Source organism: Drosophila persimilis, unplaced genomic scaffold (genome assembly GCF_003286085.1).
Source record: "Drosophila persimilis strain 14011-0111.01,24,50 unplaced genomic scaffold, DperRS2 tig00000572-arrow-pilon, whole genome shotgun sequence".
Taxonomy (NCBI): domain Eukaryota; kingdom Metazoa; phylum Arthropoda; class Insecta; order Diptera; family Drosophilidae; genus Drosophila; species Drosophila persimilis.
In genome coordinates this window covers 794,272-811,857 of record NW_020825321.1, presented here as the reverse complement: position 1 = coordinate 811,857, position 17,586 = coordinate 794,272, and the positions used below count along the sequence as shown (strand labels likewise).

General features: G+C 37.5%; 1 protein-coding gene across 2 annotated transcripts in view; it reads right to left on the bottom strand.

Moving 5' to 3' along the window:
• LOC6603542 (membrane-associated progesterone receptor component 1) overlaps positions 1-16,572 on the bottom strand; it is a 45,989-nt gene extending 29,417 nt beyond the window's left edge. Inside the window, exons 1-2 of one of the 2 annotated variants that reach the window (XM_026990245.1) lie at positions 16,512-16,572; positions 8,190-8,567 (exon numbers count right to left, since the gene is read on the bottom strand). In XM_026990245.1, coding sequence (XP_026846046.1) covers positions 8,190-8,538 — 349 coding nt within the window. In that variant the 5' untranslated portion in view covers positions 8,539-8,567; positions 16,512-16,572. Of the gene's footprint in view, positions 1-8,189; positions 8,568-15,847; positions 15,894-16,511 lie in introns of those variants that run through there. The other variant, XM_026990243.1, reaches the window with a different exon arrangement.
• Between the last annotated feature and the right edge of the window lie 1,014 nt (positions 16,573-17,586).

Genomic DNA, 17,586 nt, shown 5'->3' with positions numbered 1-17,586 from the left:
CCGGATACCTAGGCAATGTATATGTAATCTTATAATTTATGTAACGTATTCAATATATTTTAAACGTAATTATACGTAAGTGCCGGAGTTGGTATAGTTTTTTTTATCGCTGTTCGCAAAAGAGACAGATTGATTTGGTTGTTAATGCAGTGAGAGGTGAATATCTCAATTTCGCAACAGTCATATAAGGCGAGAAACAGAGAGAAAAAAGGAACAACAACCGTTAGTTATGTTCTAACATTAATTCTTGCTCACTATTTATAGTCTTTCCACCTAATGACCATTTTTTTCCACCATTAGATCATCATTTTAGAATATTTGATCTGTTTCCATTTCTCCACTACAGTTTTTTATTTTGATACATAATACATATGTCCCTGTGTCCCTTCTCAAACCATAATCAGCCATTATATTTCGCTCACCTCCACCAGGGACAAATTTATTTATTTTTTTTGGCTATAATAATGATCCGATGTGATCCAGTAATCTGAATGATATGGTCATTCTTTATAGTTTTCCGTTTTCGGTTTTCTCCGGTCCTCAAATTTTTTGGATGCCACAGACTTACACTCTTTGTGGGTGGTACGGGGCGTGGAAACATTTTTAAATAAACTTGATTCAGTGTGATATCACAGGAGTTGTGCCTTAGCTTTGATTGTCTCTGAGAACTGGTCGACAAACCATGTTTCCATTTCTCCACTACAGTTTTTTATTTTGATACATAATACATATGTCCCTGTCTCCCTTCTCAAACCATAATCAGCTATTATATTTCGCTCACCTCCACCAGGGACAAATTTATTTATTCTTTTTGGCTATAATAATGATCCGATGTGATCCAGTAATCTGAATGATATGGTCATTCTTTATAGTTTTCCGTTTTCGGTTTTCTCCGGTCCTCAAATTTTTTGGATGCCACAGACTTACACTCTTTGTGGGTGGTACGGGGCGTGGAAACATTTTTAAATAAACTTGATTCAGTGTGATATCACAGGAGTTGTGCCTTAGCTTTGATTGTCTCTGAGAACTGGTCGACAAACCAGATGGAAAGACGGATAGACAGACAAACCGAAAGTCAGACATGAATATCGACTCGTCTATTAATTATGATCCAGAAATGATGCACTTTCTATCCCTATACTCTTTGAGTATCTGGCATAATAAAAATATATACATATATTGTATGTTCGCCTGTCGCTGTCGTTTTCACATCATTATCGACAAAATTTATTTTTGCAATTTCTCCCTATTCATACTCTTAAGACATCTGAAAGAAATATAACAACTCAAAAAAATTCTTGCCAAAACTTGGTGTTTTATCACCGTCTACTCTTGCCAGTCTTGGTCTCCCCTCTCCTCTTGGTCTTAGTTCTCTCATCCATGAATTAGAATGAGATACTGTATAAGTGTGACTGAACTAGTGTGCACGCGCATGATGTCATGTCAATTCAAATTGCGAGATATAAGTTATTATATTTCTTCTTCCATTTGAATGCGTGCCAACGTACAGTTTCAGTTTGTTTGTTCAATAGTGTTCCAGGAATTTTAAAATCTGGAAAAAAGCAGAACGCTTGTTCCTGATCTAGCTCGGCACATGGCTCAAAAGCTGCCCGCAAATATATTTCACTGATGTTATTTCTGCACGGGAGGTATAAGAGGTTTCGGTTTCATATTTTTGTCTAGGAGAAACAGCGCCGTTAAGTCTATAGAATTGGATGCAGCTGTATCAAACAGACTGCTTTGATTTTATCAAGAATTTCCCATTCTTCCGATTTCCCCAACAAGTTCAAAGTTGTGTTTAATATTTACACTTCAGTAGGTAAAAATATGTTTGGTACTCTCAGAAATTGTTCACCTTTCATATATGAAATAATGATGAGTAAGTCGAAACTTCTACAAGAGGCTTAATTTTAGAGCGATATTTTGTACAACCTTGCACAAAAAACAGGAAAAATAGCGCCGCCACAAATACGAGAAAAAAGTGATTTGACGAACTTTTAATTTTTTCCTCACCTTTTGTGTAAAATCAAATTAAGTAAAAAATTAAATAGAAAATTATTATGTATAGTGAAATTAAACATTTACAGTGGCGAGCACGTGTGGATACATGTTTATCACTTTTCACTTTAAGCGCCTGTAAAATCTTAAAAAATCAATCAATCCTTGTGATTTTTTTTTTAAAGATTCATTAATTTATTGAGAATGAAAAAAGACAACAATTTCAATTCAAGGAGATCCTTTTCCTTAAGAGATTTTAATTTGTTCCAAAAATGAGCATGTATCCACTTTTGCACGTTTCAAATTTTTTTACTTTAATAATTTTTTAAAAATATTTGTTCCAAGGGGCCTTGGCTTTTATCATATTCCGAATAAGTATTGGCATACTCTCGACTAAATTTAGTAGGTGCTGGCAAGGTATCATGCGCCACTCCGACCTCACGCGCTCTCAAAGACTCACCCAATCCCTTTGGTGCAGACTCGTACTTTTCCAATGTTTTTTAAACAGAGCCCATCGATTTTCAATGGGATTTGGATCTGCACTATTCAGCAGGCTACTGGATTAAGTGAAAACTCGAATTATTGGGACGATTTTTCACGAATTTAGCTGTGTGCGTCGGACTACCGTCTGGCTGGAAAGTGATCTCGGATATGGGAAAGTCACATTTCTCTATAAATTTTGACAAAATGGGTTCCTAAACACTAAGATAATATTCTTTCTTCATTATTCCATTGAAAATCGATGGGCTCTGTTTAAAAAACATTGGAAAAGTACGAGTCTGCACCAAAGGGATTGGGTGAGTCTTTGAGAGCGCGTGAGGTCGGAGTGGCGCATGATACCTTGCCAGCACCTACTAAATTTAGTCGAGAGTATGCCAATACTTATTCGGAATATGATAAAAGCTAAGGCCCCTTGGAACAAATATTTTTAAAAAATTATTAAAGTAAAAAAATTTGAAACGTGCAAAAGTGGATACATGCTCATTTTTGGAACAAATTAAAATCTCTTAAGGAAAAGGATCTCTTTGAATTGAAATTGTTGTCTTTTTTCATTCTCAATAAATTAATGAATCTTTAAAAAAAAAATCACAAGGATTGATTGATTTTTTAAGATTTTACAGGCGCTTAAAGTGAAAAGTGATAAACATGTATCCACACGTGCTCGCCACTGTAAAGTTGTTTAGGTTAAACAAAACAAATAAAAATGTAGCATTTTGCATAGGTAAAACTATGCAACACCATATGTAGGCTTCGAACTCTAAATTTGTTTAATGAAATATAGCACTACCGCCTGCAAGCTTATCGCCCTTTTAGATTATTATCAAAATTTGCAAAAGTCGAAAAAATTAAAATTTTTTAAATTATTAAAAAATTGCATTTACCTATTGTTTCAGAGCCAAATTTCAGGTTGCGTTAAAAGTAAAATATTTCTAATGAAGGAAAGGACATGCTAATTTGCAGTGGTACTGGTCATGTACAATTTATGTTAATGCTTCATTATGTCACATATAATTTTTTCCTCTTGCGATTAAGATTCGTTATGTTGTTAAAAAAGTCGTTTACTTTTTCATTTCCTCAAGGAAATTTCCTCCGTTTAGAAACGGATACATCTAGAGTTATGTGAAAGTGCGAGCAACAATTTGTTGCGTTTTTAGAAGTAAATTGGATACATTTTTCGAAAGTGAACACCAGGTCCTTAATGATTATCTTTACAAATAGTTTAGGTACAGCAGTTTGACCAAACCTTCTAATGCCGCATCTTAAAATGTAATTTGTTGACCATTAGCAATTTAATTTTCAACATGCATGCAACATTTCATATCTTCAGACATTTTAAACACGCTGGTGCTGCACCTCCGATGTCTTGATCATCTTAAATCGTGCACTTTGAACTATTTTCTTCTTCAAAACAAGTAATTGAAAAAAAGTCATTTATATCAGGCTGTATTTTTACAGAACAGCCTGGTCAGCTGTTTTTGTTTGACAGAAAAGGTGAAAAAAAGAAAAATATCGATCAAATAAATTTCTGAGAACTGGACCGTATATGTTTTTTTTTAATACAAAAATCTCTTAATTTTAATGGACCTATAAAAACATGGCTTGACCCAAAATCTTTATTTTGCTACAATCTCTGCATTCCCGCCATGACTTGTAAATCTTTAATTTATTCACGTTTTTTTCACTGGTAATTGATAAGAAAATTTTAGCACAGGTGGTAGCTTTGTGCTCCCTTAACAAGGATATGCAATAATATTGGCGAACATTCTAGCACAGAAACCGTAAATTCCTGTTGAATTTTAAGGGAAAAATACAAATCATTAATAATCATTACATATTCAGTTTTAATTTTTTGTTATCAAGAATAATGATTAAGTCTAAGTTTTATCAAATTATTCAAAAATATTGATTATCAGTGAAGAAAAATGTAATAAATTGAAATATGATCATTACCTAGTAATTTTTATTTTATAACTTATAATGATTACGGTCCCTTCAACATAACATTAGATGTGGAAGGTGTTTTGCAAGTGCATTCTGTTTGTTTGTACGTTTTAATTTACGGTGTTTTGCAAGTGCATTCTGTTTGTTTGTACGTTTTAATTTACGCGACGTGGGCAGATCGCTGGCCGTGGCTGGTCAGCCCTAAATCTATATAGGTGCGTGTCGGTTTTAACCGGGTGTATACGTGTGTGTGTGTATGTGTAGCGTTCCGGGCTCTGACGGGGTTCGCCCTGACACAACTCCGTTCTATGTAGTCGACACTATCATGTACTCCAGTGTTCCTCTCCAGGAAACCTTCTGGCACAAATCCGGTGGCTGTAATGCGGGCCAGCAAAATTTACTGCATTAAACCCTATTTGGGTGGCCCGCCTTCCTTTTTCTTTTCTGTATTCACTTCCAAATTTCGGTTTTAACCACAAAATCCGCGTCGACTTAGCGACGTTAACATTGCGTAACGATTTCTATAACTCACTCCAAGTTTTCTAATAACTTTCAAGTCTATTTATCCTTTTTCACCCTTACTAATACATATAGCTATCCTATCCTATAGCTATCTAATCCTATTCCTTATATCCCCAGTGACGGATCCCAGCTCCCCCGATATCACCATACACCGTCAAGCCTCCCTGGAATAGATGACGCGTCGCCCTCAGCCGTGGGCCAACTATCGCTCAGGTGGGACTGTAACATCTGTCACCGCTGATTGTCCGATTGATTGTCTGGGACGAGAGAAGTCCCGCGCATTGGCAAATCGTTTTCCTCTACACCGCTTTCGTTTACTTTATGGGTAATCTACGCTTCATTCTCTTCGGTCGGACCGGTGTCCAAGAATGGAAGACTCCAACAATTAGAACGCTGCTGAGAGAGTAGAAGACGTTGCTGGGGATCAGTTGATCCACAGAGTTGAGGATTGGATATAAATTATGAAACTCTTGTACCTTAAAGGGGAAGTGCATTCCATGGAATTGATCGATCGCAATTAGCATCGTATTACTAGCTAGACAAAGCGTTATATACTGTATACAAAAGTATTAAACTCTATTTATGTAAAAAATACAAAAATACACCACACACAAAACAAAATGGAGGGATCAGAAATGGATCAGATATCTATTTGATTTTTTATACCCGATACTCAAAATGAGTATTGGGGTATATTAGATTTGTGGTAAAAGTGTATGTGTGTAACGTCCAGAAGGAATCGTTTCCGACCCCATAAAGTATATATATTCTTGATCAGCATCAATAGCCGAGTCGATTGAGCCATGTCTGTCTGTCCGTCTGTCCGTCCCCTTCAGCGCCTAATGCTCGAAGACTATAAGAGCTAGAGCAACGATGTTTTGGATCCAGACTTCTGTGATATGTCACTTCTACAAAAATATTTCAAAACTTTGCCCCGCCCACCTCCGCCCCCACAAAGGGCGAAAATCTGTGGCATCCACAATTTTAAAGATACGAGAAAACCAAAAACGCAGAATCGTAGAGAATGACGATATCTTTTAGACTGCGGAATCTGAATTGGATCGTATTATTATTATAGCCAGCATCAAGAAAACAATTTCATTTTTTCTCGCCCTGTCTCTCTCTAACACACACGTAGCATAGGCGGCTTTGCTTAGAATAAAACATTAGCGCCTAGATCTCAGAGACTATAAAAGCTAGAGCAACCAAATTTGGTATCCACACTCCTAATATATCGGACCGAGACGAGTTTGTTTCAAAATTTCGCCACACCCCCTTCCGCCCCCGCAAAGGATGCAGATCTGGGGATATTCATAAATCTCAGAGACTATTAAGGCTAGAGTAACCAAATTTGGTATCCGCACTTCTGTTAGATCTCACTATAAAACGTATATCTCAAAATTTCGCCACACCCCCTTCCGCCCCCACAAAGGACGAAAATCTGTTGCATCCACAATATTGCAGATTTGAGATCTATATCTATCATATCATATCTATCAGATTGCTGAATCTGGATCAGATCAGATCATTTTTATAGCCAAAAGGAACAAATCAATTTGCAGTGGCTACGCAGCGCCCGACGTCACGCTCAGACTGATTTTCTGTCTCTCTCGCACGCACTCTTTGTCGTGTCGTTTAATATTAGCGGCGTCTGCCGGAGGAGAGCCATACTGACTTAGTATCGGGTATAACTGTAGAGTTGCGGTGTCCGCAGCAACTCACAACGTTCCCCCTCGTTTGTATTAGTAGTTTGCAGCCATTTAATAGAACTAATAGAAAACGAGAGGGAACGTTGTGAGTTGCTGCGGAGATCGCAACTCTACATTTATACCCGATACTTAGTCAGTATGGCTCTCCTCCGGCAGACGCCGCTAATATTAAACGACACGACAAAGAGTGCGTGCGAGAGAGACAGAAAATCAGTCTGAGCGTGACGTCGGGCGCTGCGTAGCCACTGCAAATTGATTTGTTCCTTTTGGCTATAAAAATGGTCCGATCTGATTCAGATTCGGCAAACTGGTAGATATGGGCATTCTCTATGATTATGCGTTTTTAGTTTTCTCGTATCTTCAATATTGTGGATGCCACAAATTACCGTCCTTTGTGGGGGCGGAAGAGGGTGGGACGAAATTTTGAAATCCACTTGAAAATTAAATTAAATAAAGAAAATAAAATTGCTTTCTTCATTCTGGCTATAATAATAATACGATCTAGTTCAGATTCTGCAGTCTACTAAATATAGTCATTCTCTTCTATTCTGCGTTTTTGATTTTCTCGTATCGTCAAAATTGTGGATGCCATAGATTTTCGTGCTTTGTGGGGGCGAAAGGTGGCGGAGCGAAGTTTTGAAATACACTTGTAACAGTGACATATCACAAAAGTCCGGATACAAAATGTCGGTGCTCTTGCTCTTATAGTCTTTGATCACTAGGCGTTCATAAGGACCAACGGAGGGACGGACGGACAGACAGACATGGCTATTGATGCTGATCAAGAATATATATACCTTATGGGGTCGGAAACGCTTCCTTCTGGAACACATTCATTTTTACCACAAATCTAATATAGCCCTATACCTTTAAAAAAAAAAGTACCAAATCTATAAGAAGAATGCGTTTTGGTTCGGAGTGTGCATAAACAGATAAATTTTGTTGCCTAGTATAATTAAAGCAAATAAATTTTTTTCAAATACAGCTCAGAAATGGGGCAACATTTCAGCCTGCGAACTTCACGTAATGGGCTTCGACTTAGTGCCACTTGGGCCACTTGATGGCACGTTTACGTTGTAAAGTTACGTTCCAAGTTCCAGCGTTGTCGGAAAGACCAAGAACTATCCTGTCCAGGAGTGCCTATATTTTCATACGGTCCACGACTGTATCACTGAGCAGTGATGCAATCGCAAAAGAGCGATAGGATTTCTTTCACGAGGCGGTGATTAGCTTTCTTGAGCGACAACAGAATTTGGTCTTTAAATGGAGCTTTCTATTCTTGGAGTGTTAAGATCGAGTTCCCCAGCCGGTCTCATTAATAATTCCAATCGGAATTATCTTCTTAGTCTTATGAAGTAAAGGAATTTAAAGAAACTTAAAAAATAAATCGTATGACTAAAAGTCTCCGGTAATGAAATTGGAATAAAGTAGATTATTTCTCTCGGAACTAGAGATAAAATAATAGTGTAGTGAAAGATATAAGCACGTAAAAAATCTTATAAAGTTATATTGTCTCACCTGGCCCATAAAAGCGTTTTCCTTTACTAACGTCGTACACATTTCCATTAACTGCCACTAAAACTCGACCATCAAGTTGGTTGCCATCGTACTGTCGTAGTTCCTTAACAGTAAAGTCGCGTCGTATTTTGGGAAGTTCTGGTAAAGTTTGTTTCTGAGCACTAGAACTTGGTACTTCGGTGCGATCGCGCACTATTTTGTATACAAGAAAGACTATTACAGTTAAAAGTGCTAGGTTCATCGGACTATACAAAATTTCACGTAGTATATTTCCAACAAACGAGGACTCGTCCAATGCTTCATGGCTAATAATATTTCCAGTTGTTCCAAGGTTTTGCGTTGAGTCCATATTCACCGCCTCTCTACGAAGTAAATTCACTGCGGTCATAGTATTATTATTAGAAAATTGACTTGTTAGTATTTTTTGCTTATTTTCACCTTAAACGCATACATTTATGTAAATAAATGTATATAAATAACGGTCAAGACAAGTTCCCTTTGAGGTCTGGTCACTGACAAAACAGAAAAACACCACGAAGGCTCTCTCACTGAACAGAACACTCTTTGTCTCTTCGCTTGTGTTATATTTTTCGTGCGTTCGGTTGAGCCGACACACGATCGTGTCTCACAATAAAAACTTAAAGAAAAACATTTGATCAAGCGCTCGCAGAAAGTATCTGTAGATGGGCACAACAAAAAAAGTGTCTGCGTAACGTGTTGTTAGTTTCGTTCGTGTTTACGTTTATATATTTATATTTTTTGCATATTTTTAAATTTATTGTAATATATGGATTGTTATAGATTTCCAAACTTTTGTTCATTCGCTCGGTACAAAGTGCTTAATGAAAAACAGTAACAAAAGAGAAGTGTTAAAATATAATTTTTTAAAAAAATTTAAAATCTTTGCGTGAGCGTAGAGCTAACTGAGGAAAAACAGATTTTATCGGGACCTTTGTTACTCATAAATGAGAAAAATTTCGATTCCCGTGAATGAGTTTTTTATTTCAGATACCGGGAAAAAATCAACCATTATTTGCGAGATCTGCCCATATATAGACAGGGTGCGTAATTTCTTATGCATGTCAATATTTAAACATTAAATAACTTTGACGTTTACTAGCACTAACAGTTTATGTAACTAGTTTTTGAATACAAAATCAATCAATGGCCGCCTATATTGGCTAACAAAATGTTAGACCTTAATATACATTGGTAAATGTAAAAGTTATTCAATGTTAACATATCAACATAAGAAAAGGCGCACCTTTTACACATCAATATGTATCTACTTGAATAGAACACCCCATTTAGTCAGTTTTTTTTTATCACCCACTACTCACAAGCCAAGCACGTAAGAAACTCAATTTATTTGTATACCCGATAATCGAAAAGAGTATAGGGGTAGGGGAAAATGGATGTGTGTAACGCCCAGAAGGAAGAGTTTCCGAACCCATAAAGTACAGTGGCCACTTACGCCACAAGAACTACACCAAGCATTTAAACGAAAATCAAGAAAAGTTTTAATTTTACAGCTCCAATTTTTTGTAGAAAGTTCTATATGTCAGTGCGCTAATACAACAATAATCAAGTTATGAAAATATATATTCAGCGAAATAATTTAAAAATCTGAAATCATCTCCAAAATGTGCTTCTATCTCTTGCTTAAGCCGTTTGTGATTTTTTCTTGCTCCTGCATTCTCCGCCCTTTGATTAAATATCAACATTGTTGTCACTTTGTTTTGATATATCATCGATTCTCTTTAATTTGATTATACTTTGTGTTAATCATCAGTGTTTCGTTTGTAAACAAGTGTTTAATATAAATACAATATCGCAACGTAACGCATCGGAATCGTGCAGGCAATTTGTTATTGTTTTTTACCCAGTCTGGTTTTCGTTATCGTTTCTTCGGTATGCACTGTTCTCGCGCATCAGCGTTTGCATCGCCCACACTCTCTCGAAAGCATAAGCGGGCCTGCTGCTCGCATTGTTGCTCTCACTCGCTCTGGATTGCCTATGCTCTCCTTCTTTTTGTTTCTGCTTTGGTGAGTTTACTGCTCGTTTCCTGCACTTCGTTGGATCATCTGCTGAATTGGATCTGAATTATTGCCGCTGCTGTTGATTGTCGGGCTCGCTCTGGTGTCTGCTCTCCCATTTTGCCTGCACAGTGATTGTACTACTGTCAATAATGGCAATTGTTTGCAAGACAAAGAAATGTGAATTCGGTGGTGTAATCATTGGTGATTCATTCCTTAGCTGCTGGCTGTGCGACAATTTTGCCCACATAAAATGTGCTGGTGGCGGAAATTTTGGACGGCTAAACGATCTGATCTCGAAACGTATGGGCCTGTCTTGGTCATGTTTGTCTTGTCGGGAGATTCATCTATCTATCTTCATCTATCGGAAGCATTTGTTACTCCACGTGGTCATGCCTCGCCATTATCTGTAAATCCGCCAAGGCGGCTCCGGCTGTTGCTGCCAATTCTTCTGCCCCAGGACCGAGATATCTTTTAGGAGTGGCTACACCATCACGATCTCGCTCGGGACTTCAACTTAGAGCAGTGGTCCCTCGGAAAGCAATATTTATTTCCCGTCTTATTCCTGAGGCTACAACGGAGGACGTTAAACAACATATTTCCTCTAAACTTAACGCTTCGCTTGATGATATAGTTGTGACTAAATTTACATTTAAACATAAGCGAAACATATCATCCTTTAAAATTCTTCTCCCTGATTCTTTACTATCCAAATCTCTTGAACCGTCAATATGGCCTGAGCATACAATTATGCATGAGTTCCTTCACAGAGATTCGAACTCGAGTCCCAGAATTACCGAACCTGCTGCTCCAAGAAACTGATGTACCATTTTTCTATTCACTATCAGAACGTTCGCAGTTTTTTTTGGCAAATTGCGTCAAATTTATACAAATAGTGCGTCTTTTGATTTCGCAACCTGGCTTAACTCTTATATTAATGATCATGAGAATTTCATTGACAAATTCACTATTTATAGAATAGACCGCCCATCTTTAGCAGGTGGGGTTCTGATTGCAGTCAAATCTGATTTCTCATCTGAGTTATTCCCATTCAATAACATCCATGCAATTGAATTTGTTGCAGTCAAAGTTCGGATGGACTCGACATTTTTCTATTTAACCTGCTCCTACATTCCTCTCAGGTCTGATGCTGAGATTTACTTAAACCACCTCTCAGCAATTAATACTGTCGTATCTGCATTAGGTTGCAATGACCAAATTATTGTCATGGGGGACTTTAACCTCCCATTTCTTTCTCGGCTGCTTGCGGTGACGCTAAACTGTTGTTTCCCAATTGATATAATGACTTTATCAATGGGCTAACGGATATTTCCCTTGTCCAAATTAATGCCGTTAAAAAAATTAGGGACAGACTTCTTGACCTCATGTTTGTTAACAATGCTTCTCTTGCTACGGTATCCAGAGCAAGCCCAATATCATTCCCTGAAGATCCTTACATTACTTTGTCGATATCTCTTGAGTGTACCCGATCTGGTTGTGCTGACGGTTCCATGGCTCCTTGCCTTCGCAAAACATACTTTATCGATTTAGATCTACATCTCTCGCGTGTTGATTGGTCGTTTCTTTATTCATTACCGAATATAGATGCAACTGTTAACTCGTTTTATAGCTCTATTTACTCCGCCCTTAATACATTTGTTCCAGATATCACTGTACCTGTATCGTCCAAGCCTTCCTGGTTCTCCAAGTATTTGTCATACTTGAAAAATCATGAAATCATGTCCTCGAACGAATTTCGAGTTCGAATGGCCTCCGAGTCCTTTTTGATGTGTTTTAACAGCTATATAGCTGCAACAGTAAATAAAGCTAAGGGTGTTTTAGAGTTCATCAAGCGTTGGTCCAAGGAGTTTGACGACCCGTACGTTACGAAACAACTGTATATCTCGTTAGTACGTCCTATATTTGAGTATTGTTCTTGTGTGTGGAGCCGGCAGTGTGAAGAGCAGAAGGTTTTTATTGAATCCGTGCAAAAGAAAAAGAAATAGTAACTTTAACTGGGTCTAGGCTAAATCTAATTGACCTGCCGTCGTTGCACCATCGCAGAATATGCAATGGCGTAATGTTCGTGCCTAAGCTCCTTCTCTGGATTTTTGACTCCCAAACTCTCTTGGGTCAGATTGACTTGGCCGTCCCATCTAGACCTACCCGTATTTTTAGGCCAATCCGTTTACCCATATGTAGGTCTAATTATGCCGAACATGAACCTTTTAGGGTTATATGCCATAATTATAACTCCCTCTGTCATACCTTATCCCCTGAACTATCCCTTAAACTAATAGCATGCAATATTTATAATCACCTAAATTCAAATAACTTTTAACTTCTGTTTTTTCCTTCTTTTGTAATTATGTACCATTATTAACAGTTAATTCTTAATTTAATAAATAAATAAAAAACGAGGGGGAACGTTGTGATTGGCTGCGGACACCGCAACTCTACAGTTATACCCGATACTAAGTCAGTATGGCTCTCCTCCGGCAGACGTCGCTAATATTAAACGAAACGATAAAGAGTGCGTGCGAGAGAGACAGAAAATCAGTCTGAGCGTGACGTCGGGCGCTGCGTAGCCACTGAAAATCGATTTGCTCTTTTTGGCTATAAAAATGATCCGATTTGATCCAGATTCAGCAATCTGATAGATATGGTCGTTATCTATGATTATGCGTTTTTAGTTTTCTCGAATCTACAATATTGTGGATGCAACAGATTTTCGCCTTTGTGGGGGCGCAAGGAGGTGGGGCGAAATTCTGAGATATACGTTTTATAGTGAGATCTAACAGGAGTGCGGATACCAAATTTGGTTACTCTAGCCTTAATAGTCTCTGAGATTTGAGGATGCCCCAGATTTTCGTCCTTTGCGGGGGCGGAAGGGGGTGTGGCGAGATTTGGACACGAAACGGTCAAGGTCCGATATCACAGGAGTGTGGATACCAAATTTGGTAGCTCTGGCTCTTATAGGTTCTGAGATCCTTGAACTCATATATTGCAATTGGCAAAACCGACCAGGAAACCTGTGTGTTAGAGAGACAGAGCGAGAAAGAATGAAATTGTTTTCTTGATTCTGGCTATAATAACTATACGATCTGTTTAAGATTTTACACTTTAGAAGATATGGTTATCCTCTACGATTCTGCGTTTTTGGTTTTATCGTATCTTTAAAAATGTGGATGCCACAGATTTTCGTTCTTTGTGGGGGCGGAAGTGGGCGGGGCGAAGTTTTGAAATAATTTTGTAGCAGTGACATATCACAGAAGTCTGGATCCAAAACATCGTTGCTCTAGCTTTTATAGTCTTTGAGCACTAGGCGCTGAAGGGGACGGACAGACGGACGGACGGACAGACGGACAGACAGACAGGGCTCAATCGACTCGGCTATTGATGCTGATCAAGAATATATATACTTTATGGGGTCGGAAACGATTCCTTCTGGACGTTACACACATCCACTTTTACCACAAATCTAATATACCCCAATACTCATTTTGAGTATCGGGTATACAAATCTTGGTTCTTGTGGCTTAAGTGTATGAGCACCACTGTATATATATATATTCTTGATCAGCATCAATAGCCGAGTCGATGTAGCCATGTCTGTCGGACCGTCCATCTTTTGACGCCTCGTTCTCTTCTATAAAAGCTGATGAAAATCAATTTGATGTACAGAGTCCTGCGATATCAGACTGACCCCCATAAAGGACAAGATTGTGTTGTGAAGATACTAGAAATCCGAAATCAGAATTCCCATATCAAGCAGATTGCCATGTTAGATCAGATCGGATCTTTATAGACAGAAGGAATAAATAAAATTGTAAAATTTTAACGCCTTCCACGCGCTTACTCATTCTCAGCTCGGAAAAATATTTCTCACGGGTATAAATAACGGTCATCATTTTTTCTGAATGGTCAGCGTATTTGTTGCCGTTTCTCCAATCGTAGTCTATGGTTTCTGGTGTGCTATGATGGAGCTGATACTCTGAAACTTAACTTGTATATAAATATTCTTTGACAGGATGACTAGCTAGGTTTATATAACCATGACAATGTCTTTTTGGCGCCTGTGAGAAGTTTTAGGTATATGGATGATGGAGCACTAAGCATAGAAACAGACAGTCGGGCAACATGGCTAAATCAACTCAGGTGTTAATAATGATTGCCAATTTCATCAATAATAAGTATTAATTACAGACCTGAATGGCTTCACGCACAACTATAGTCTAATAGAATGAGTTCAAATTTAATTGAGTCAGCGCGAAACGCATAATGAAACGAATTGATATCAATGCGAGTGTGTGTTGAACCTCACAGCGTTCGGCATTCTAAAGGACTTTAGATAACGAAATGAATAGTTTGACACAACCAAAGACATTCTAATTACTCTAATTGTATGCGGAATGTTTTCTTTTATTACTAAATTGATTAAGTTCTTCCTTTCTTGTGTTTTCTTAGAAACACAATGATTAAAAGATTTCGCTACATCCAGAAAAAATACCGTTAAATTAAATCTAGTTTATTATGACTTTACAAGAAATAACCATAAAATTTCATTGAAATAGTGATTTTTAAAAAAGTCGAAAAAAATAATGGAACCTCTTACATTTTGTACATGTTTCTTGAGGTTTGATATTAAGTTTTTAATCATTTTTTCTTTATTTCGTCCTTACTCTGGCATGGCATGGCCATATTGACCAGGTCCTGACAACTCTTCGATAGGATTTGAACCTTCCCTTTTTCGGTGGGATTAAGATGCAGCGACTGAGTTGGACATGGCAAAAAGTCGAACTCTTTGGATGCAACCCAATCCATACCGGCCTTTCTTAAGTGTTTGGAGTCATTATGCCGCTTAAAGATCCTTTTAACAGGTATTTTTCAACTGAAATATGGATGAAAGTATTCGCAAGTTTGTCGATATACACGTTTTAGCTCAATACGTTAACGACAGAATTTGATGTATTAGCCTATATAGCCTAACGATATTTTTTCAATATTTTGGGAGGTACTCGGGTTTCTGTGAACGCCAAACTAATTTTTTGTAGTCTATCTGACCATATACTACATTACTCTAATCAGTCACAGCATGTTTCGACAATGTGACACAGTCCACTGCATATGTATTCGTTTTGCAAACTTGAGTCGTGCACCCTTGTCTTGTACTCTTTGACACAAACGCGTAGCTTTCTAGGTTTTTTTTGCATGAGGAAATGAGTTCATGTGTATTTGTCTAAAGTCATAAAAAAAAATTACTGTTAAGTAACGTGATTTTTTGTATTCTATTGACATTTCGGCACTACTATGTCCATTACCACGACTGAACATTTCAAAATGCAGGCGAAAAAATTTCGGCTTTGAATTTTTGAATAAACGTTGTGCGAACAAGTCTTATGTAGTGTTGTGTTGCTCATGATTGAGTAAACAAAAAAGAGTTGTTCACTTATGTGAGCAACTGAACATGTTCCTTCCAAACTGTTCTTTTTTGTTCACTTGTTCTTTGTTGCTCACTTGCTCTTTTTTGCTCACTTGTTCTTACTTGCTCACTTGTTCTTTGTTGCTCACTTGTTATTTGTTGCTCACCTGTTCTTTTTTGTTCACTTGTTCTCTACTCACTTTTTGCGCAATTTTGCTCCTCAAAGAGCATTTTGCATTCTGGCAGCTGCTCATATCTGCTTTTACTTCACACTTTTTTTATTACCTGGAAAACTGTTCTTCTTCTGTTATTCTTTTGAAAATTCAGTATGACGCCAATTCGAAGTATATTCGATAAAATTTGGAATCATTGAAATTTTTGTTTTTTAGTTATAAATGTTTGTTTAAAATTTAAATGTAACGTATTTTATTTGTGTCCAAATCTGTGGTGCTTAGTGATCTGTGCGTGAACAGTGAGCAAGTGAGCAATATGAGGGAGTTGACTCACTTACTAAAAAAGAAAAAGTGAAAATGTTCATCAAAATGAGCAATGTTTACCCAACACTACTACACTCAAGAATCCTTTCATTTTCATAGTCGAATTCATTTACATATGTACACTACAGAATTTCTAGATATTTCTAAATTTCAGCCATTTAAAAAATGTAAAACTGTGCTATAGGCTTTGTATCAGTTATAAAAACACAGTACTATACATTCGCATGGATGAATGCTCATATATACAAATGTACACACATATGTATGTATATTGCAAACATGAATGCAACTGCTCTGATCTGCATGCATGCCATTTACAAACACATATACATATATACACTCTATGCGTCCCGATAACTAAACTTACCTTATAAACACAGGTCTAAAATATATAAATACGTGTATTCTTTAGCAACCATACCAGTTTTAACTATGGAAACGTGTAATAATAGATACAGATTTACAAAATAGTTTTAGAAAAATTGTAAATATGAATAGTGACTGTTGTTTTGTACCAGACTAAAGGTCAAAATAGGGATGTCAGAAGTGTACGTGCAAACTATCGTAAGTTCAAATAAGCTCTATGTTGGCACAGTGGAATATACGTACGAAAGCGTAATATTCTAAGCACACTGAAAACATCCCGGCGGAACGGTGGAAATTTTCGACAGATGTGAAACACCGATTCACACTGGCATGCACATACGCACTCCACCATCCGTCACAGAACAGATGATGCACATAATATAATAAAGTTTTGGTCTGAATATGCAATTTCAACAAGTTTAAATTAGTAGATTATTTTTTTTATTGGCTATAATAAAACAATACATACATATATGAACGATAAGCGTTACTATTTGGACTCCCTTAAAAAATTGCAGCAGCTCTGTTTAAAAGTTGGTTTGGCCTTGTCTGCTCGCAATTTAATGGAGTATCTCTAGCTTGGCTTCCTGGTACTCTTCATGAAATTTCTGATGCTCGTTCTGGACTTCAAGCATTTCAGAAAAATCTCTAGAGGATATTCCAATTTAATCCGTACTAGAACCGTAGATAGACCTGTCCTGGTCGATATTAATGAAATCCTTTCGCGACCCCCGGAAATCCGCAGTATTATGTTTTTTTATACCCGATATACCCGATATATATACGATTTGTGCTGAAAATGGATGTGTGTAACGTCCAGAAGGAATCGTTTCCGACCACATAAAGTATATATATTCTTGATCAGCATCAACAGCCGAGTCGATGGAGCCTTGTCTGTCTGTCCGTCCATCCGTCCGTCTGTCCGTCCCTATCAGAGCCTAGTGCTCAAAGACTATAAGAGCTAAAGCAACGACGTTTTGGATCCAGACTTCTGTGATATGTCACTGCAAGTACAAGTACTACAAGTATATTTCAAAACTTCGCCCCGCCCACTTCCGCCCCCACAAAGGGCGAAA